Source organism: Antedon bifida, chromosome 5, assembly GCF_963402885.1.
Source record: "Antedon bifida chromosome 5, ecAntBifi1.1, whole genome shotgun sequence".
NCBI lineage: Eukaryota > Metazoa > Echinodermata > Crinoidea > Comatulida > Antedonidae > Antedon > Antedon bifida.
The window spans coordinates 10,886,443-10,908,257 of record NC_136230.1 but is presented as its reverse complement, the minus strand read 5'-3'; the positions used below and the strand labels follow the sequence as shown (position 1 = coordinate 10,908,257).

Below are 21,815 nucleotides of genomic sequence, written 5' to 3'. Positions count from 1 at the left end.
TCGACATAATGAGTTAATATTCATATTAAAATCATTTCTGTCTTTACCACCTTACAATAAGAAGGGTCCGGTAGTGAAATATAACTGCAATCATCTAAACACAATTTTGGTATCTGGTTTCGGAGGAACATCGTAGTTGTTATATTAATATTACCAGTGATGGCTGTGATCTGTCAGGAAGAGGCTAAACCGAGTTGTGTATCTGAGCTACAGTATTTTTTTTTTACACTGAATTTTTGTTGTAAACTTTACCAAAAAGTCTAGTGTATAGTTTATAGTTCAAATATGATTGAAAATGCACATTTTATCTAGAGTACGTGATTTGACTCCCGTTCCAGGCCACTTTGCGTGGATGCTGCTCTCTGTTTCTTACTCACTGCATCCATGTGGGCACTGTTTACGGTCGTTGATGCTGTGTTGGAGGTCATTTCTTCAAGTGTTATAAAATCAGTATAATTGTATCGATCACTTTTTACTGTGGCACTTTGGTGTCTCCGACTACAAAACAAAATACATTTCGTAAATTATGATAGGTTATCAACAAATTATTTTTTGGATTTTAATTTAACAAATTATTTGTTACAGTTATCACCATTTACAAAATTCATTAAATTGCTTTTAATAATTAGACATTTAACAATATTTGACAATGTGTCCCCTCAATATGAGTGTGCTCTTCAGGGGTAGTTGTGTTATTAAAACACATAGATTCTTGTCATTTCATTGGACAATTGTGGGTCACATGATGTTCAATAGACATTATTATAAAACCTGTTAAAGTGGATATTCTTGTTGTGTAATACAGTGAGCCTCTCATTAAAAGTAAATGTATGTACAAATAATGAATGTTTTAATTCGTACAGTAGGCCAAATAATTTCATGAGGTGAAAGTTCTATTTTGTTTCTATTAAACATTTTCTATTTTCACCTTTATGAAAAATATTACTAAAATAAACATTCATTATTTGTTATAGTATATTTCCCATTGTTCGATTCATGCCAAAAAGTCCTCTTAATTGGAGTGTGTCCTGTTCCAATTGAAGGGTTGAAATTGTTAATGTTATATAATCTGTTTGGTTAGTTTTCTAAATTCAAGGTCTGTCTCTATCACGATTAATGAGAACATATGCAATTGCATTTAAATTCATTATATGTTCACTTTACTGTTATTGTCAATAAATAAAAAATACCTTCTTACTTTTGTGTCTTACCTGATTTGTATAATGAACAAAACAACCACCCAAACAAGAGATGCAATATCAAATAATATCCACATTATCAAATAGTGCTGATGACTCTACAGACACAAAAAGTGATATAAATAAGTAATCCTTTTTATAACATACCTGATTATATTCTTGCAATTTGATTGGTTAATTGCGCATCACATGTTATTTGGAAATATAAGCCCTCCCTCTATTTTCAACTCAATTTAAGTTTATTAAAAAAACAAGGAAATATTCTCACCATCACACTCATAAACATTCATTATTTGTATAATATACCATGCCAATACTTTTAGCTCTTTAGGTACGGCAAACACCACCCCTGTCTTAACCGCTCGGCCAAGGGTTATACTGTTAGTTATAAATTAATCCTTAAACAGGTACCTACTACAAAACATGATTCAAAACAATTTTTTTTCTCACCAATTGCCAAGATGGAGAATCCAACTGTTGCAATGTGTGACAAGCTGATGTTGTAACAGATGATGTTCCAACACACCAGAACAATGAAAATAACCACTTCTCTTTGACATTCCACACATTTGTGGATATATTCAGTGTTGCATTTGAACTAGAGATAAAGAGATTTTAAACTGTTTTATTTGTCTATCAAGTATCAAAAGGAAACTTTTCTAACTGGAAATGATGTAGATATCTGAGCAGGGCCCAGAAAAAAAATTATGAATTCAGTGAAGAAAATAAAGATATAATAATATATTTATTTCAATTCAAATAAACATTTATTTCTTTCATATTCATATTTGAGTAAAACATTATAATTTCTGATATTTTATATATTTTTTTTTTTAGAGTTATAATACATTAAATCATAATGTGTGAAAAAGGTGATTCCGTTATATAAAAAAAGAAAGAGGCAAAAAAACCCAAGAAAGTATCGATCAATTGGAAACAAAAATCCAATTCAAAACTTGTATATTGGGAAGCCATGTAAGAATATTATACTTATATATATAAATGTAAACATATAACTGCACATACACATATACATCACAGACACACACGCACCAACAGTAAAGGAAGCAATTTCGTAAAGTTTTTAAGGTTAAAAAATATTACAAAATAGAGAAAACAATTAGTTATAATTTGAAATAAGATATTCTTTAAGTTTAAAAGAGAACATTTTGCTAGGAAACGGTCCATTTGTTTATCATAAATTCAGCAATGTTGATACACGAAAGGCAGATAAATTAAAAGTTGTATGGTATTTACAGTAAATCTGAACATAGAGAGTGCTATAATTTTGTTTATACATCCAATACAATGGGTATGCTAGGCATTTTCGAAGTGTGGCATATTGTGTAAAATGCATTAGAAATTCAGTTTTTCCTTTTTATTAACTGAAAATGTCTAACTGCAGCAAAGTGTATTTTTAGTTCACTTTAATATGCTAAAAATGCTATGCAATATAACAGTATGCTGAAAATGAAGACAATAAGTAAGGTTGCCACATTAGGGATTGCAAAATATTTAGAAATTAGGTTTCCCATCTGGCTATCATTTTTATTTATCATAATATGACCATTGGTCTGGGATGCAGGCAGTGAAATTATACATGCTCACATGATTTTTTGGTGGTCTCGGGACTTCAGGAAAGTGATAATGCGAGCCCTGCACATTAGATATGCAACCAATACAAACCATTTAGAAATATGAATAATAAACATAAACTCGTTACCTTATGTATTTAAATGGTATTGAGTGATGTACGTTCTGTATTTTTCGTTTATCAAAGACTTTAATAAAGACCACATAATGTGGTCCATTTGGTGCTTTCCAAAATTCCTGAAAATAATAAGTGATAATATAAACACATTTTAACAATTTATCAGTAAATATTTGAATGACATATTGTATTAATATATGCAAACATTAGTATTTTAGACAAGTAATTATTAAAAATAAGTCAAAAATTTGTATTATAACACCTCATGTATTCTCGCAATGTGATTGGTTAATTATGTATCACATGTTGTTCAGTAACAGTTTCACTAAACAGAATATTAATGGCAATATTAATCGTGATATTTAATGCCACTGTTCAAAATTATGTGCAAATCAAGGACGCAAAGATGGTAGAAGTGGAGTAATTAAATAAAATTCAGACCAGAAGGTGTAGAAAAGTCAATATTTCAACAAATAAAATATTTGTGATACATTGTGAGCAGAAGATAGAACAACTAGTAAGGATTCTTCCTATACATACCAAATCTTGGTCAGCAATACCCTCATCACGTATTGTATTCAGCGTCACATTCAGCCATGACTCAATGTAAGGATGACCACTAGGGGGCGGTCTAATATCAAATAATAGTGTCCTGTTGCGTTTCAAAACCATTCTAATCATTTCTTGCATTGTGGGTATTTTCTGTGATCTGTAATGATCTTTCTGTTCTGATGACAACATCCTGGCTGTTAGAAAAGGGTCTCTCTATGAGGGTAAAATATTTAGAAAGTAAAATAAAATATCTAGAAAGTAAAAATTAAACAATTATTTGATTATTATAACATAATACTGATAATAATTATAATTATTTCAATATATCAAGGAACCATTCACAATTTTCAACATTTTCAAACTTTTACAAAGAGTAACATTATTTTGCAAAAGGCTTGTTCCATATGGCGGACTGAAGCCTATGATCATAGCTCTATTATGAATTGGTAGTTTCTCTTGAATAATTTCTCTTCAACATGAGGCATGGAACGTCCTGCTCTTTCCATTCATATGAGCAAAATGACACAATAAATGTTTACAAATTCTTGTAAAATTTGAATCGATAATTTTACTTGCCATACTACAAATCAGTGCTATTTGCACACTTGTAAAAATGTTGAAAAATAATTAACAAAAATTTAGACAAATTCAAGTTCTATTTACATACAGTACTGTACTTCTTTCTTTTTGTTTCACTTTTAAACATTGGTAATAATCCAATTTTGGTATTACTCTCTTCCCAAAAAGCATTCTTTCTTGGAAGCCTTTACACATAAACAACTGCTATACTGTTTTTTGCACATACCGTCATAAACCAGGAACCAGCATTGAGGGACTTTAGTTCGTGTATAGTAAAGTTATCTGCAGACTCCATGTAGCGCTTTGGAAAAATATCCTTCACATTTGTTGTACGTCGTAAATTGTTGTCGTGCATTACATATGGCACGCCATCACGACTGAAAATTTGAAAGAAAATGATGATCACGATGTAATGTAAAATCCTGCATGAACTGAAACATGACACAGTGACATGTATCGTGTATGTTATTGTTATAAAAGGGGAAAACCCCGGGCTGCGCTGATCTTTTTCATTGGATCATAATCGTAATTTACGACCTACAGGTCCATATTCCCAAAATGTTCTTACCTCACCAACCATGGTGGGGCTGAGTTGTGGCGGACTCTTTTTTATTACCTTCATTACATTGGTTTTCATCTGGGTAGTTGGGCCGCGGCTTAGTCCCGAGGACAGGATTTTAGGCCGCAAAATACAAATGTTAAAGAAAAACAGATGGATGAAGCAGGCTAACAATATTATTGAAAATTGCAACACTACCTTATTCTAACATCAGACTCAATACCATGCGCCTTATAGTCATCCAATGCTATGCGAAATGCAATATTTGTGTTTTCCGGTGCGAGCTAAAAAAAAGGTTAAAATTTAAAATTGTGAAGAAAAATATCCAATTTGAAATCAAGAATGTATAGTACTAATAATGGAGTGTCATACAAAATATAGAAATGGCATAAAAAGGCAACAATTTATTTTTTAAATAGTATTAAATTTATTGTTTGTAGTACAAGTACAAATCTTAAAGAGAAATGTAATGGACGAATTCTGAAGTCATGACCAATTTAAAAATAAATAAAATTTAATTAAAATATATTAAGTAGGTATTTCAAGTATTCAATGTTAATTTTTACAGTAATTAAGTTTTAAAACATGAATAAGCTTGTAGTTTTAGCTTTAAAGCCTAGTCTGGTCATGTGATCCTCAGCTGGACTGCATTAGTAAAGAAACATCCAGAAATTGAGTTTGAATGTGTAGGCTAGCTTTACTGTAGATCTTGAATTTAAATATATCAGTTTGTAGATATTGTATCATTTATTTTGTTCTATTTCAGCCAGTTTTTATCTCTGTTTGCTTGTGAATTGATTAAATATAAAAAAAATGAAATTAAAGTAAATTACTATTGTAGCTTACCATTTCAGCTCCTTTATGTGCAAATATAAGCGGTTTGTCGGGTGTGTCACTGTAATCCATAATACAAGGAGATTTGATAAATATCGGTGTTATATACAATCCAATAAGAAGCAGCAAGTAAACCAATGTCATATCTCGAATCGTAACTCCTAAAAAATTAAAATGCACAAAGACTGAGCAAAATACTTTATTTATGTTTAAGTGCACAAACAATTTTTGAGAAAAAAAATCTAAGGCTACATTTACACATTCAATGTACAGTAGCTGTTGTACTGTGTGGCTTTTATGCAAGTGGATTAAAATGCAAAGGTGTTCATATAAACAGTCAGTTATATTCAAGTGCAATGTATTAATTCTTGTTTTGTGAATCATCATTTTGATTTTTAAACTAGAAGTTATTTGGTAACATTATAGATATTTTTAATATAAATATTGTTATTCATGCTATTTAAAATATTAATGAAGCAATTTATTAGTGGTGATTCGCATTATGTAAAAAAATTTTTTTTTTAAAGCAAAAAGTAAGAACATACCAAGCTCAAGTTAAAAAAAATTCCAAGTATTTAAAAAAAGGAAATACAGCTAGCAACATTCAGTTCAATACAACTGTGATACAATCTTCAAGTTAAAGTTTATGAATGTGTTATTGTCTGATAAATAAGCAACAACACCTACAAAGAACAAGCATTTTAAGCCATTTTCTTTTAAAAGCGGAGAAAAGTTACATCGAACTGTCCTATTTAAATATATATTTTTATCTGGTTGGTCATTAAAAATAAGTGAATTTCTTATCTTTTCACAATTGGAAATACGGTAGTCCTGTAGCATCATATTTTGCTAATATAGGCCTTTTATACAAAAACCTAATACAATATTTATTACAAAATTTACAGTAGATTGGAAAAACCCTTTAATTTACTGTAGAAAAGAGTTTTTAAAAGAAAACAATGCAGATGATACCAATACAAAATACATTTACCTTTATTGACCAAGAAAATGGGAAATTCACTTCTCATGTTTCTTATGTTTTTTTAGTTTGGAAATTGTTTTTCCCATGGGAATATTCAGATACTGGATAGAGATAGACTGGATAGAATTGAATTACACAAACCAACAGTGGTGTTGGTAGTCTATGAGTCCTCTCTCGCCGAAGAGAGGATACAATTACGAAAAATCCTATTAGCACAATGGTCACGTCCACAACCACGCCCTCAGGAGGGAGCCATCCAACATAGTAGTGTCATCATTTCTTTTCGTACCGCCGTAGCATGTGTACGTGATACAGAAACGCTGAAAAGAATTCCAAGAATTCCAAGAACTCCAGAGAAAATACAAGACGGCTAAGTAAGACTGGATAGAGTTGAATTAACCAATAAAAACCATTACTATAAATTATAAAACCACTCACTTATTTTATTTGTATTATATAAATATGAACATTCTTTGTTTATTTTGTTATCACTCCCATCTAATGGGTCTTTATCAGCAACCAGTTCATATTGAACTTGTACGTCTGAAATTAAAAACAATGTGCAACTAAATAATGTTATGTGTAAAAAATGCAAAATGCAAGGTTAGTAAAATCATAATGTAATTCTAAAAATAAAACATTTCCAATTAGCCATGTGCAAATGTATTAATTATGTTATTTTAATTAATCTGCATTCTTTTCAGATAGTCAAATATACACAAAGTTGAATAGCACTTTTGATTACATAGTTTTTGTAATTATTAAAGATGTATTGTCCCCCTGATAATTCTTAAATTTTTTTGTTGAATATGCCATTTTAATGTAACAAAAATTGGATCGAAAAAAAAAAATTTACCTGAAAAACTGTAATTTAAAGCAAAAAATGGTCCAATTAGCTGCCAATTTGGTTAAATTTAACCATTTATTTTGTCATTTTTTTTTGGTTTTTTTTTTACGGAAGTGATTAACTTTATTAAAACTACAAAATAGCATATTCAAAGTCTGATTAAATTAATCTTCATTTTTCATGTTTTTGGGGGACAATACATCTTTAAATGGATTCTTTATTTACTTTAATTATTTTCAGCTGGGAAACCTGCCCCTAGAGTGAATTAAAAATATTTAAAACTACAAAAAATATGTTAAGATATATTTTAAGAATCTAACTAACAAATTGGAATTTAACATAATAGTTGAATTTTTTTTGGACATATAAAAGCTTTTAGTGGAGGAGCGAGTGTGCTGTGAGAATTTATGTGAAAACAAAATGAGGTCTATAAAGTGCTATTTCAATTTTGTTAATCTTTGAATATCGAAACTGATTAGTAAAATCGTCACACACTATTATTTTATATAGTGACACATCTTATTTTGTGATCCACTACGAATCAGAATGATTTAGGACAAATTAACAAGCATGATATTTTTTTTCTTTGTAAAAATATTGATTAAACATAGAAGATACTCAAAGTTACCTCGACTACAAAGCACTCCTAGGCCCGCTGCAACAAACCAAGTTACTATAGTAACAAAAACAACGGCTATGAGATGTAGGAATGGACCAGAAAACTGAAAAGAAAAATAGACTGCATTTTAAACAAAGGTAATAAACGTTTAACTGGGACATGGAGATACAATAGTTCCGATATAATTATTGACGTAACTTGAACATGTGACCTCTCACTGACAAGGCGAGCATATAAACCATTTAACCAGACCAAACCAGGCATCTTGGTTGGACAAGTTCAAATAACCATCGGATGCATTGCATCACACGAGTTCATTATAGTTCATATTCATTATGGTAAGCAAAATAATTAAAGGTAGTATTTAGGTCTAGTTTACACATAATCCATTTATGGTGAAACAAACGTGCTTCTCTGAAAATCAACAAAAAAATTAGGATAATCATTTACTGTACATACAGGTACTTACTTGAAAATAGCGACTAGCAAGAATCCACAAAACTGGATCCAAAAATGTGAACAGAGTCAGTATTGCAACGTGATACACAAAAACAAAGCAAATAAGAACCTGAAAATAAAGTAAGGGATTGGGAAAGTGAGTTGCTGCCGTGGCAGAAAAAAAAATTCAAATTATGTTCTTTAAAATGGTCTTGGCATTTTCAATAAGCACAAAAAGTTGGTTTCTAGTCCAGGCAATGACTGACTACAGCTAGATAGCTCATCGGTTGTTGCACAAAAAAGCACTCTAAAGTAAATCAACATAGGTAGCTTACCTTATGAATAACATGCATACACAAATGTTGATGAAGACAAACACTAATGATACCAAATAATAGTAATAATGCTACATAGCCAAATAAAACACACGCTACTGAAAGCACTATGATGTACAGTGGAAACCAAACTTCAAATGTCTTCCAGACATACCTACAATAAATAAATGAAAACATGAAAAGTGCATTTTTTAGCATAATCAAACAAAATCGGGCAAAATAACTTCTCATAAACAGAGATCAAGATCAGAAGGTGTCTACTGGAGTTCCAACTTTGGAGTAAAATTAATTAAATTAGCATGGCAAGTAGCAAAAGTTAGATATTCACGCCTAAGTAAACTCATGTAATTTGATTGGATGACTGTGGATCACATGATATTTACTAACTACATTGAACTTTTACATCTTCAATTTCGTTTAATGTGAGTTAAATTTTGTTAATTAAATGCATGTTCATTCTTGATACAATTTGCACTGCGAACCATTCATCATGTTTGTAAAAGTTGTGTTTTCTCTCAAATTTCGTCACAATTCCTATAACATCTAACAAATAATTTGATAACAATTTAATAATTACTATGATAACTAGATTTGAACTCGTCACTACGGACGAGTTAGGTTATCCGCAGCGCAAACGCCACGTGCACGTCATACGTTAGAATATTGCGCGCAGAAATTATTATGCCATTGAAAAAATGTTAGTGCGCTCTCTATTTTGTGTCACGTCTAAGTATATACAGTATAACACTATACTGTATACGTACTACATACAGTGCAGAATAGGTGAAAATAAGTGACCAAAGTTATTGACGCTTTTGGACATGATGACGTCACAAAAAATTTAAAAATGGTAAATCATGCGAAAGATAATTGATTGACCTAGACATTATAAAAACATGGGGGAAAATGAAATACGGATAAGTGGAGATGCGTTCTATTAAATGTGATGAGCTATGACGAAAGAGACAAAAATCCTCTATTTTATATTCGAGTGGCCATACGATGACGTCACAATATTGGGTTAGCCATATCAATGCATGATTCGATATCTACAACTCATCTACTTTCAGAATATGTAATAAACAATAAAATTTACCTTGTAGTTTAGAATCTATGATTGTTTAAAAAAAGGCATAATTTTGACAAATTTTTGTACTTTTTCATCAAAAACTCGCGCAAATTATCCAATTCCACGTGCTCGTATGACGTGATTTTGAGTCGAAATTGTTTAAAAGTTGGTAAAATTACTAGAAAAGGCTGGAAAAACATAAATCACGCGAAAAAAGTATGTTTTTAACGCTATGTGCGCACGTGCGCATAAAAATATGCGCGCGCGTGGGAATTTTTGGCATGCTCAAAATGACATGAAACGCATAGAAAGTTGATTAGAAATTGATTTTTCGCATTTTAAAATTTTAAACGCGCGTGCGCGCGTAACTTTTTGTAAAACATGCCATTTTCTTTCCATAGAAAGTTAGCGCATGATATAAATTAAACTTTTGCCAAGTTTCAATTTAAATAGTTTAATGGTTTTTTATCTAAATTAAGTACGCGAAATTCATAAAATCGCGCGTAACTTACGCTGCGTAACTCGAACGGGACCGAAAACCTTATTACGACATCTTCAGATAGAGGTCAATCTTCTGATTAAGTTATACAATGTTATGTTGAGAAGATTTAGAGATACACGCGCAACAAAATTCTGGGAAAGAAAGAAGAATAAGAAAGAAAAAAAAAAAAAAAAAAAAAAAAAAAGATCCTGACAATAACAAGGGGTTATCCGCCAAGTGCGGATAACCAATAAATTAATAATATATTAATTTAAATGTATTAACAAAATGTTTACCTTTTTGTGTTTGTTTTTTTGTTTGTTTTTTTACATACTGTACAGTACATGATTATTTATGTTTTACACTGGTTTCAAATACCGAACAAAGTGGTCTAGTTAACACTATATTTAAAGTGTTACCTTACAGTATTTCTAATTAATTCGCTGGTCATGTTTCAATTCTTTATTAACCACTTTTGTAGTAAGTATTCCTTGGTGTTTTTAACAAAATCTGGAAAGGATTGAGTAAATTTAGGTCAACTGGTAGTGATATCCAGGTAATCAGTCCTTTCCTAACTGTGGCCCAAGTCAACGGAAATACTAGTAACATAGCCAATTAAATCAACTGAAACATAATTTGACATTGGCAGCTGAACATTTTCTGTCTTTTCACAGTAAAGTAATTTCGTAAAATTACATGAAATCACATATTTTTTATTAAAATTGTCTACAGAAATTATTATTAATATTATAATGGTGTCAGTTCATTGATTTTTCCATAAGTATTTGTTTTACTGAGGGTGATGTATTTTCATAACTATAGTATACAGTATTTACTTATTTATTCAGGTATATAAAAAACATTACAAAAAGCAGAACAAGTCTGAAATTATTGTAGTACATATTATAATATAAATCGCTCCTTAAAAAAAAGATAATATTTATACTGTAAACATCAAAAAGTTATTTAAAACATAAAAAAACAGTGCATCTTATTGAGAGTTAAGCAGCTCAACAATATAAGCAGACCGTTTATATCTGTCGTATTGTGTAACTAATGTAATTGAAGATAGTACTTTAATAACCAAAAAAAATGAGAAATGAGGAATCACAGTCAATGCCATGTCAATAATTTGTAGAGGATTGTGACAAGTATTGTTGATGAACTGTTAAACTAAAGTTAGTAAAAACCACATCCTTATGCAATTCCCCAGAAAACAAGTCATCAATTTAAACTATGTAACTGTACAACAAAGTTACGTACATGCGGTGGGCGTCGTCAGTCGTTTTATCAAAGGGAGAGGAAATTGAAATTAAAGACGGTGTGTATGCTGGGTCCAAATAAATCCAGAATGGTTTAAACTGTATGATGAACTTTTCATATGTAAAATAGTAGTGAAATGCTCAGCAAGAAGTTTTATAATGTGTTTACGTACAGTACTGTATTCAATAGTTTTGATGAGTGTGAGAATTACAATGCATTAATTATAATAGCAGCATGTTGATTATATAGAATCTCATGTAGTATATTATCAGTCTTTAAGTTGTGTTCTAGTGCCTATACTGAATGTGGTGAAATTATATCAAAACATACTTACAAGTTGAATTCATTTGAATCATTAGAAATAGAGAACAAGTAGAAAGAGTTGACCAGCGCCACAAGAAACGTGAAAATCAGAAACACAAACCATACTTTCTCACACTGAAATTAAAAAGATTTAAAACAAATTAAAAAAGTTATTATTGTCCTTCAAGCCGATACTATTTACAACAATTTAATCTGAATCTGTTTGATACTACCTGTGTATACATTTATCAAAGTAATATATTATTTTTATTTTTTGTCTTGTGTGGGGTCGTCCCACTTTTATTATAATTCTCTGTTTTATATGTATATATATTATATATAAAAATAAAGTAAAAAAAAAAATTTGTAACAATTAATTATTTGCATGAATATTTCTCTTTCTATTGTATATTGCTATGATTGTTACAGTGTTAAAAGTAGTTAAAATGCAGGCATATTTACATAAAAAGATGATTGATTTCAATATAAAACCATTATGCTTTCATTTACAATTTTAAAGAAGAAGTTAATTAAAATATAAAGATAACACATGGTAATAAAATTCTATGAACTGTCATTGAAATCGTTCTTATAAAATCTTGTTCATGTTCGGGTAGAGAGGCTATAAACTCAGAGGAGGAATATAAAATATCCTCCCTTTTCACCAAGACAAAAAGGATGAGATGAAAAAAGATGAATGCAAAAGTTTGAAAACTAGATAATAAGGATGATAGCATGGAATGAAGTAATATATTATATTATAAATCATATTATCATCATTTAAAAAAAAAGTTTCCCTATACAGTGTAACTTTTTTTAATTTGTATTATGTTTTTAGCACATGCCCAAGGATTAACATAGTAAGTTAATCATTATCTTATCAGATCAGTAGTAATCCTATTTTGTGAACCATTAACCGATGTAACCTCCCTACTTGTCTACTTTCTACTACTCTGCCCTACTCGTGATATTTAAACTGAGTTCCTTAGATGCACACGGGTAACTGTGTACACTGAACCTATGGTTTATTAGTCCTTATAATAATAACATTTAAATTGATATAGCGCCAATTGAAAAACTTATAAAAGGTGCTGTGTGAGAATAAAGCAAGGTCAATCAAAAATTATGAAAAAGCTGTTTTTAAGTTGACTATAATTTAAAGGAAAGTAGATTTGGTGAATTACGAACAGAAAATAATTTAACGGGAACAGGATTGAACGGGAAAAGGCACGTTGACCATATGTTTTGGTTTTGTGCTGAGGAGATGGAACTGTCAATAGATGGATGAACGAAGCTGACGTAGGGAGAAATAGTGTGGAGGAGATTACATATACTGGATTGTAATAATAAAGTGACTTAAAAGTCACCAAAAGTAATTTGAATTTACAGCGAATGAAGATTTTTAAGAATATGTGAGAGTGATGATGACGACGTGGTGTGAGGAAAAAATGTATTATCAGCAGTGCCAGAATTCTGTACTTTCTGCAAACGCTTGACTGTGGCTTCGGATAATAAAATAAAGTGAGTTGCAATAATTTAATTTAGACGAAAGAAAAGCATGATAAAGTACAGTATCTCATCACAAGAACTACTGTAGGAATGAGTTGAACCCATTCCAATATTGTTGGTTCTTCAGTTACTACCTCAACCAGTCTGTCGGTTTTGTATCCAGATGCAGTGTAAATAATTGTTAAAAGCTTTTTGTTATGGGTCTAACTTATTCCTGTATTTGAATGGACAGATAAATTAATAACAACTTTGATTTTGACACCATTCCATGACTTTACAGTTTGCTGTGTGTATTCACACGCATGGATTAGTGCCACAGAATTGTATACAAATAATAAATACTGGGTTTAGCTTTAGATTATATTATTTAGTTATCATCAAAATAAACAAATGCTTTGATAATACAGATACAGAGAATATACTGTATCTCAAGAGAATGTACTGCTTATTCAGAATCACTGCGCATTTAATAAAAAAAAATAAGAGAATATCACATCCTGGGAAAGAGTAATACACATTTTTAACAAATTGCTGTGTGGGTATATATAGAATGACTATGATTATAAAATGAATAATTAATATTAGAGTTTCTCTTTTACCATACAAGGAATTCTATTTGCAACCGATGACCTACCTAGGTCAGGTCAATCAATGTTTTGATCATCGGTCGTCACCTGGACCTAGACACCATCAAATCTGTGTTGAGGTGGGAGTCCCATTGCATGCACACAGTGGATTGACATGACAAACTATGGTCATCAGCTGTCACAAATTCAAAGTAACTGTTCCATCATTTTCAACTTTGATTTCATATTATAAATTAATTAATTTTAATGTTTGTAACAAAATAATCACCATCTTTTATACGTCAGTTCAGATTGTTTGATAGAAAAGTTAGCAGAATCACTGGTGTCTGTTTGTCTTCTGTTGACTCTTTGTATAGAGCTGAGTCAGGGTTACAAATATGAGCCTCATCTTCTCCATGATGTGGTTTATCAGTCATTATATCCCAAGAAGTAGACGTACAGTACGAGAGTTCCTGCTTTTGCCAACAACAGATACCGTGATTCGTTTGTAGCTATAAAGGGCATTGGTTTCTTTAATGAAGATTATAAAAGGTAACTTGTGGAGGTGGGTCTGATCTTTTATATGTTTTTATATGATTATTGTTGTTTTGCAAGCTCCTGAAATTTCTTTTTTTGGAGATAATAAAGTACATGTCTTATGTCTTATCCATGCCTATCCTTATTAATAATATTATTTAAATAATAATTTTCTTTTGTCCACAAGGCTCGAACTAGGTAGAAATTATTTTCTTTTCATATTCTATGTGAAAGATGTTTGAAGATGTCATTCTTGATTGAATGTGGAAGAGTATTCCATAAAGGATGGAGCTGTGCAAGAGATTAACCAGTCAGCAAAGGTATATGTCTGCATGTTCTTACTTGGTTGGAATAGTCAAGGCAAAGATATAGATGAAAAAAGTTTTCTTTGTCTTTCATTTTTTTTTCATTTATTTATACGACACAATCGGTCAAGGGGTTACATGCAACAGCAACAATGCACCATAATCATGTCTACAACAACCCCTACAACAAAATACAAATTTATATAAAAAAACAAAAAAAAAACATTTTTTAAAGTTGACAAGCGATGAAAGATATTATGGTGATTGTTTAAGGATGGATATGTGAGCGTGAGGATCTTTCATTCTATGCGTTGTTTAACCAGCAGCCAATGTAATGAAACAAGATCTGAGCTGATTGGATTAGATTGTGTAGGCCTAGGCCTTTTTCGAAAGAGTTGAGGGCTTCTGCTGATGAAATATGTAATTTTCCCCCAAACAAAACAAAAAACATTTTTCACCTTATAACAATTGCAAAATGTTTTTCATAATTTGTCTCCTTTTATTATTTAAGTTGGGATCTACTGTACAGTAATCAATGTTAATTGGTTTGAAGGTGGTTTGCACAGGGCTTTTTCTGTGACATCTGTAATTTTCCCAAAAAATGAAGTTTTTCACCCATAAACAAACTTACAGCAATTTCAAATTTTGTTTCATAAATTATCTCCTTTTACTTTTGTGATTTAATCAATATTAATTGGTTTGAAAGAGTTTTATGCAGGGTTGTGCAAGGTTTGCACAGTATAGCAATTACTATTGGCTACCCTTGATCAATACTGAGACCAGACACTGTGATGTTCTTAATAGTTAATACAGGATTATACTGTGATTAATAGTGAATCATATTTCTACAGAGTTTGTATAATTTCTTTTCTGACTAAGACTAAGAGTCACTAAAGATCCAAGTACCAGTTCTATTTTCTATGGTACAGACAGACATTAAATGTAAGAAAGGTCTGCCAGGTTTATTGGTCTGAAGAAACTTCAAAATTGTTTTTTTTTTAAATGCTACAAACATTAACAATCAAAAACAATAATTGCACCAAATCTGAATTACTGCAATACTGGGGCAGTTCAAATAAAATCAGTAAAAACAAGTTGCACATACACAAGCCTTGCAGACATTACAGCATATTTATACAAAATATTTAATAATTAGTGAGAGCTGCATCTGATCACCCTATGCGTCCACAAAATTTCTCCATGTAAGTCAGATTTCTGTGTTTATTTAAACTAAACTGAGTTGTGGGTTAATTTTGAGGTATAACTATAAGGAGAAAAATGCTCAATTACCGTAGAAAAGATTGTGTTAACACTTCACTATTTATATAAATGAGAATTATATAGACTACACTTACAGTAATCTCTCCCAATACCAGAGTACACAAACCAACAGTGGTCTTGTTGGTAGTCTATGAGTGCCGCTTACCTGGATAAACCAACATTAGCCTATCTTTCCGACGAGAGGTAAACATTACGAAAAGAAGAACATTAACAACATTAATTTTACCCCCTCCCCCCCCCCCCCCCATCGGATAATGGATAAGTCTGCCACCAGGACGCCCTAAAGTGAGACACACCCACTTAACATCGTCATCATTTCTTTTCGTAACATTGTTGTGTGCAAACGTCTTTTGGAACATTCCTGGAATTCCTGAGGAATTAATAAAAGACTAGAAGAGAAGAATAGACAACGAAGCTAAGTGTAGTAACTAAGATAGGAGTATCACGTTACGTGACAACACTTAGCAAATAGATCGTTATCTTATCTGATACGTTTAGAACCTTTACCCTTGGCTAGCTGCCAAGAGTTAAAACCTGATACGTTGCAAGCCGTTATCCAGTGTGTAACACCTGGATAGAAACACTTGGAAGGCTAACCTGTGTTTTCCGTTAGGCTAGTGGGTAGAAGTAGGTCTGCTAGATCACCATGCCTAAACAGGAGTGTATTAAATGTAAGGGTCCCCGCTCTACCGTAAAGTGCCACTTGGAATGCATAAACTGCCGCACGTGTAGCGAATTACCTCCGTGCGACGTCTGTGTCCGCTGGACACCATCCAAATTTAAATGACTTCCTAAACCTAGAGAGCGCGCGGAAACGGTACCACCCCCAGAGGTGAGTACCGCCAATACGGCAGGCCCTCCTGCCGCCGCGCCAGAAGTTCTTCGGAAGTTAGCCTTCCAACCATGCTTGCACTGGCTGCGGCCTCTGCGGTCCTGGGGTGAATGAGCTTTCCCCGGTGCTACTGCAAGCCATTGTTGCAGCCGTGAGAGGTCTGCCGAGGGATGAGCCTGAGGTACCCTCTCGAAATAGACCTCCTCCCCAGATTGTGTACATAGTTTTACGATGGTTCATCCGTCCAGCAAAGGTATTACTATTACGATAGCGACAGGACGATGGCCTCGCTCTCTGACGATGTGAACTTAGTAGAGCGGCCCGGGCCAGGGGAGGAAGGCCTGCAGGCACTAGTGATGCGGACGGTCCCGCGGTGCTGTCTTTTCTCGGCATCGAGTTTACGTATCGCGAGCTGAAGCATATTTCCTCTTTTAAGCGATTCTCTACTTTGGGCTGCGCACGCCTTTTAAGAAAGTATCTACGTACCCGGTAACACCCCTCGATCCAGAATTAGTGGAGCGTGTAGAACTTATCGCTAAAGAGCCTAAGATATGCAGGCAGGCAGCGAAGGAGCGGGTCTGCGAGGACCAGAGCCTAGACCCGTCCAGGTCTAACTTCTTGAAGCCGGCGGAAGCCCGGGCGGAGGAAGTCCTCACGTCTGTGAATAGGGCCGCATGCGAGACGCTAAGGGCCGCTTCTATGGCAGGACACTTACTATCATTTCTGGCAGATCCAGAGCATCCGCCTCCAAGGCGACTCGGATGTAATCGCGCTACTTCAACAGATCATGGGTCTGATTGTCGATCAATACCACAGTCTGAAAACAGGAAGCTAGATTTTTCTTGAGGTCCAAAAAATCCCAAATTCATGTTTACCATTAGAAACACATTATGATTACCAGACTTTCTGGAACCAGACATATTAGGCCAGCCCATAAAAATGTATGTACTCGGAGAGTTGACTCACTTTCAAGATTATTCCATTTTAAATTAGCTGGATATACTGTACACTACCTTGTGTACTGTATAGTTTTAGTAAAGTCTTTACATACAGTAGTTTGTAAAATTAGAAAAACAGTTTACACATGTTTTAAAGAAAGTTATTAAATAATAAATATAAAGTTACAGTATTATTTATAGTAAAGTACTGTAATTCATAAATGGCAAAATCTGAAGTTCAATAAACAGGAGGTGGTGTTTTTTTAAGGTCAGCAGCCACTATATTTATTTTCAAGAACAGAAGTGAGGAGTGCCGTGTGTGAAGGGACAAGCAGTATCGCCTGCTGGCTATGTTAGGGGAATCAATTCGGGAAAAAAAGTAAAGAATTATGACCGCAGCTGTTCGCACAATGGCTGAAATATCGTAAATTCACTAGTGTGTACTGTGAGCTTTTTTGTTCGGAAGAAATGTGGAAAAAAATGTGGAAAACCAGGAGCACAATGTTAGGCCGGATGACAAGTCTAAAATATGTGGTTCTCCTGGCCAAAATGGAAGTGTTGGCATGTAGGAGTAATTTTCCTGTATATTTAAAATACCTTGCTTGGTTTGCGCTTCCTGCGGTATCGCTGTCGTTTCCTACAGCTATAGCACCTTGAAGTAATAGCACCAAAACAACTACAGCATACCATTTTCATAGAAAACTTCAATCACTAATAGTAATAAAAACAAGAAATAGTAATGAAAGTAATTTATTAATGATATTTACTAGGTTTGTAAATGTTTGTCTGTCATAATGTATGATTGTAGAATTTAGGGAATGGGGAAAAGTTTAAAAATAGGGGTCAGGGAGGGAAAATAGGGGTTAGGGAGTAAAAATAGGGATAGGGGGGGGGGGGGAAATAACTTTGACTGCCAAACACGGAGATCTATGTGTTTCAGGTTTTTTTTTATGGAATCATAGGTTAATTATTGGTAGTACTACAAATTTGGACACACGGTAAGTGTCGAAACATCAACAGACTCTGTTCATCACAGCAGCTCGTAGCAATGTCATGGTTCATCATGTATCGATGGAAACCTCTGGCAGTCAAAGTGTTAATTCATGTCATTAGACTTTTTTTAAACATATTAATTAACGTTAATATGTCTAAAGATACAGTACCATATCCATACTTCTAAACACTAAAGGTACAGTAACTATAGAGGGCGCTATGTAAGCATACTGTAGCTGTTAATCAAATAGGTTTGGATGGAAGTGGTTTTTTGCAAGACAGCTGTGTGGCGTGGCATGGTGGGCTTGTGATGAGGCTATGGTCTATGAGGCGCCATATGCAGCAAAAGTGTCACGCAAAAATACGATACAAGTGGAAATTTTAAAACGCAAGTCTGTGCAATTGTTAAAATACAAATGAACATTTTAAAATACAGTACTATGTCTGATTTCTTAAAACGTACTGTGTAATTTTTTAAATACAAATGAACATTTTAAAATACTATGTCTGATTTCTTAAAACGTACTCTGTAATTTTTAAAATACAGGTCTATTATACCCCACTCAAACGTTCGGTGTAATTTTACTATTAAAATTCAGGTCTGATTTTCGCCAGCCTCAAATGTACGGTCTAAATGCAATGTTTCAAATGCAATTCGTCACGCTCAATTAGACATCTCTAACTGAGCGTGACGGGTCATTCCATTTTTTGTTGGGGAGGCAATAGGCAAAATAAACATACGTCGCAAGTGCATATGTGGTGTGGATTATTACCAAGTGCGCATTGGGGAAGAATGTTCTTCAATTCAAGCCTACTATAGGCGGAGGCTAGACCTAGCCTACTAGATAGTAGTAGTACCTAGTATGTTTAATTTACTTATTGCCTCCCCAACAAAAAATGGAATGACCCGTCACACTCAGAGATGTCTAACTGAGCGTGACGAATCGCATTTTAAATATTGCATTTAGACCATACTGTACGTTTGAGGCGAAAATCAGACCTGTAATTTAAAAATTACACAGTACGCTTTAAGAAATCAGACATAGTATTTTAAAATGTTCATTTGTATTTTAACAATTACACAGTATGTTTTAAAATTTCCACTTGTATTTTTGCGTGACACTTTTGCTAGGGGTTTTGAGATTGATGCTCTGCTTGACCATTTTATTTTTCTAATTTAAGAGAGATTATTTAGAGGGTTAGGTTTTTAATATTTCGGACGAGTTTTAATATTTAGGAAGAGTTTTAATATTTAGGACGAGTTTTAATATTTAGAACGAGTTTTAATATTTAGGACAAGTTTTATAGTGGAATGCAATTTTACCGTACCTTTAGCAAACGGAAGTTAGGATACGGTACCATATCTTAATAGCCACACACAGCAGCAGCTCTAACAATTTCATGAATTACTTTTAACAGCTGTTTCCCTCAACAACACTAAATAAATGCATGTCCAAATGATTTGTTTCTCAGAACTTCACTCAAACATCGAAACTGTCCACCTTTTGTTGAATTATGATTTTCATGATTGATTGTCATCAATAAATTGCAGCTGCTAGCTGGAGGTGTTCGAATTATTGATTTTTAATTGTTTTTATTTTATTGTTGTTTTTATACAGTTTGCCTAAAAAACAGTGTACAAGCCATAGACTAGTTGGCTACTAGGCCTAGCTCTACTCTAGGCACAGGGGCTACTCTAGCAGGCTAGGCGTGTTGCTGGTGTCAGTTCGGTGTCTGATCATTTCGGCCGCTGGTTATGGAATTGCCAAATTCATGAAACGCCAAAAAGGACAAAATATGTATTGTTCATTTCGGCTGCCAGAATTGTAATTTTTCTTGAATATGTATGACACGCCATATGTGTTAAAATGTTAATATTTTACTAAAGACTGTATTATTAAGCCCAATCGTCGGTCTTCAATTCCAGAAACAGTGCAGCGATATTTATGGCGTGCACATTGCCATCACGAATATTAATGATATTTCTTTAATAAGAAGAGGTGATGCTGAAGTTTTTTTATGTGCCAGTCAAAAACACTTATTCGTATGTTTTACATTTATTATATTCATAAAGAAACACATCTTTACAAAGCACATGCATCTTCGAGACCTGTAAAATAAAAAATCAATATTCATTTTGACCAAAATATTCAGACGGTAATACCGTAATATAACTTTAAATCTACGGCAAAAACAAAATGTATTTAGCCCATTGCACAACTGATTTCTGGTTTAAATGACCATAGTTCTCTGTGGTGTTCCATAGACTTGGTAAAGTTATTTTTTTCACTGTAATACTGTACAGTTATTTCTGGCTATTTCAATTTGGCGCGCCATACCTGGCGGCCGAAATGATCATGCCATATTTTGTCCTTTTTGGAGTTTCATGAATTTGGTCGTTCCATAACCGGCGGCCGAAATGATTGGCGGCCGAAATGCACTGTGACCGTCAGTTCAGCGGATGTACTGTTAGCCTACTAGCCTAGGCCTACACTCTACCGTACCAGCCTAAAAACCTAGCCTAAACATAAAAGAGTATCATGTCTTAATTTACAAACAGCTAATATACTACACTATATAGTTATCCTGCAAGTACTATTGTCACTTTATACTTACGTATTAAAAACATGTCCAGAAAACATCTTAAGTTATTCAAAGTAGACAAAAAAGTAATTTTCTTATTCTAATATTAATAAGACTCGATTTCTGCTGAGAGTTTGTTGTGGAAGTTCCGCATGTAAACCTTGTTGTGCGCCCTCTACACTGACAACATTTAACTTTTTTAACAATAATAATAGGCCTCCACAATTAAAATGATTTTAGATTAATTGTGTCGGCCGGTACCAAAATACAGCGACAGAATTGTTTATGATAAAATAAAATTATTATAATAATTGAGAGCATAATAAAGGAAAAGAACAGTCACATGGTGAGAGTTGAGACGACGTCGAGTTTCTAAGGCTGGTGATTACATTGATCAGACCTAAAAATTACTTTTGTAGATGAACACAATACAATGAATATAAGACCGTCAGGAAATGTTGTATTTTTAATCACACGTCTATAATTCCGTCGTAATAAGA

General features: G+C 33.0%; 1 protein-coding gene across 3 annotated transcripts; it reads right to left on the bottom strand.

The window, feature by feature from the left end:
• Window positions 1–245: 245 nt before the first annotated feature.
• On the bottom strand, window positions 246–21,451 carry LOC144842654 (glycerophosphoinositol inositolphosphodiesterase GDPD2-like). 3 transcript variants are annotated; one of them, XM_078699151.1, is made up of 15 exons: window positions 21,349–21,451; window positions 18,337–18,450; window positions 11,803–11,906; window positions 8,656–8,809; window positions 8,352–8,450; window positions 7,892–7,985; window positions 6,855–6,959; window positions 5,447–5,595; window positions 4,799–4,884; window positions 4,268–4,418; window positions 3,451–3,675; window positions 2,923–3,029; window positions 1,650–1,797; window positions 1,212–1,297; window positions 246–498 (listed from the first exon to the last, which is right to left on the bottom strand). In XM_078699151.1, the coding sequence occupies exons 2-15, from the start codon at window positions 18,433–18,435 to the stop codon at window positions 309–311; spliced, it is 1,797 nt and encodes a 598-aa protein (XP_078555277.1). In that variant the 5' UTR covers window positions 18,436–18,450; window positions 21,349–21,451; the 3' UTR covers window positions 246–308. The 3 variants fall into 3 exon arrangements, with proteins under 3 accessions (XP_078555277.1, XP_078555278.1, XP_078555280.1); XM_078699154.1 differs by having other exon boundaries at window positions 399–498; window positions 1,199–1,297; XM_078699152.1 differs by lacking the exon at window positions 6,855–6,959.
• Between the last annotated feature and the right edge of the window lie 364 nt (window positions 21,452–21,815).

Bases quoted from the DNA above. Each gene is read 5' to 3' on its own strand.
- LOC144842654 (XM_078699151.1), bottom strand. From the start codon at position 18,435: ATGAAAATGGTATGCTGTAGTTGTTTTGGTGCTATTACTTCAAGGTGC. The intron at 8,810-11,802 runs GTAAGTATGTTT...TATTTATTGTAG, and splicing joins GATTCAAATGAATTCAACTT to GTATGTCTGGAAGACATTTG. The intron at 8,451-8,655 runs GTAAGCTACCTA...CTTTATTTTCAG, and splicing joins GTATGCATGTTATTCATAAG to GTTCTTATTTGCTTTGTTTT.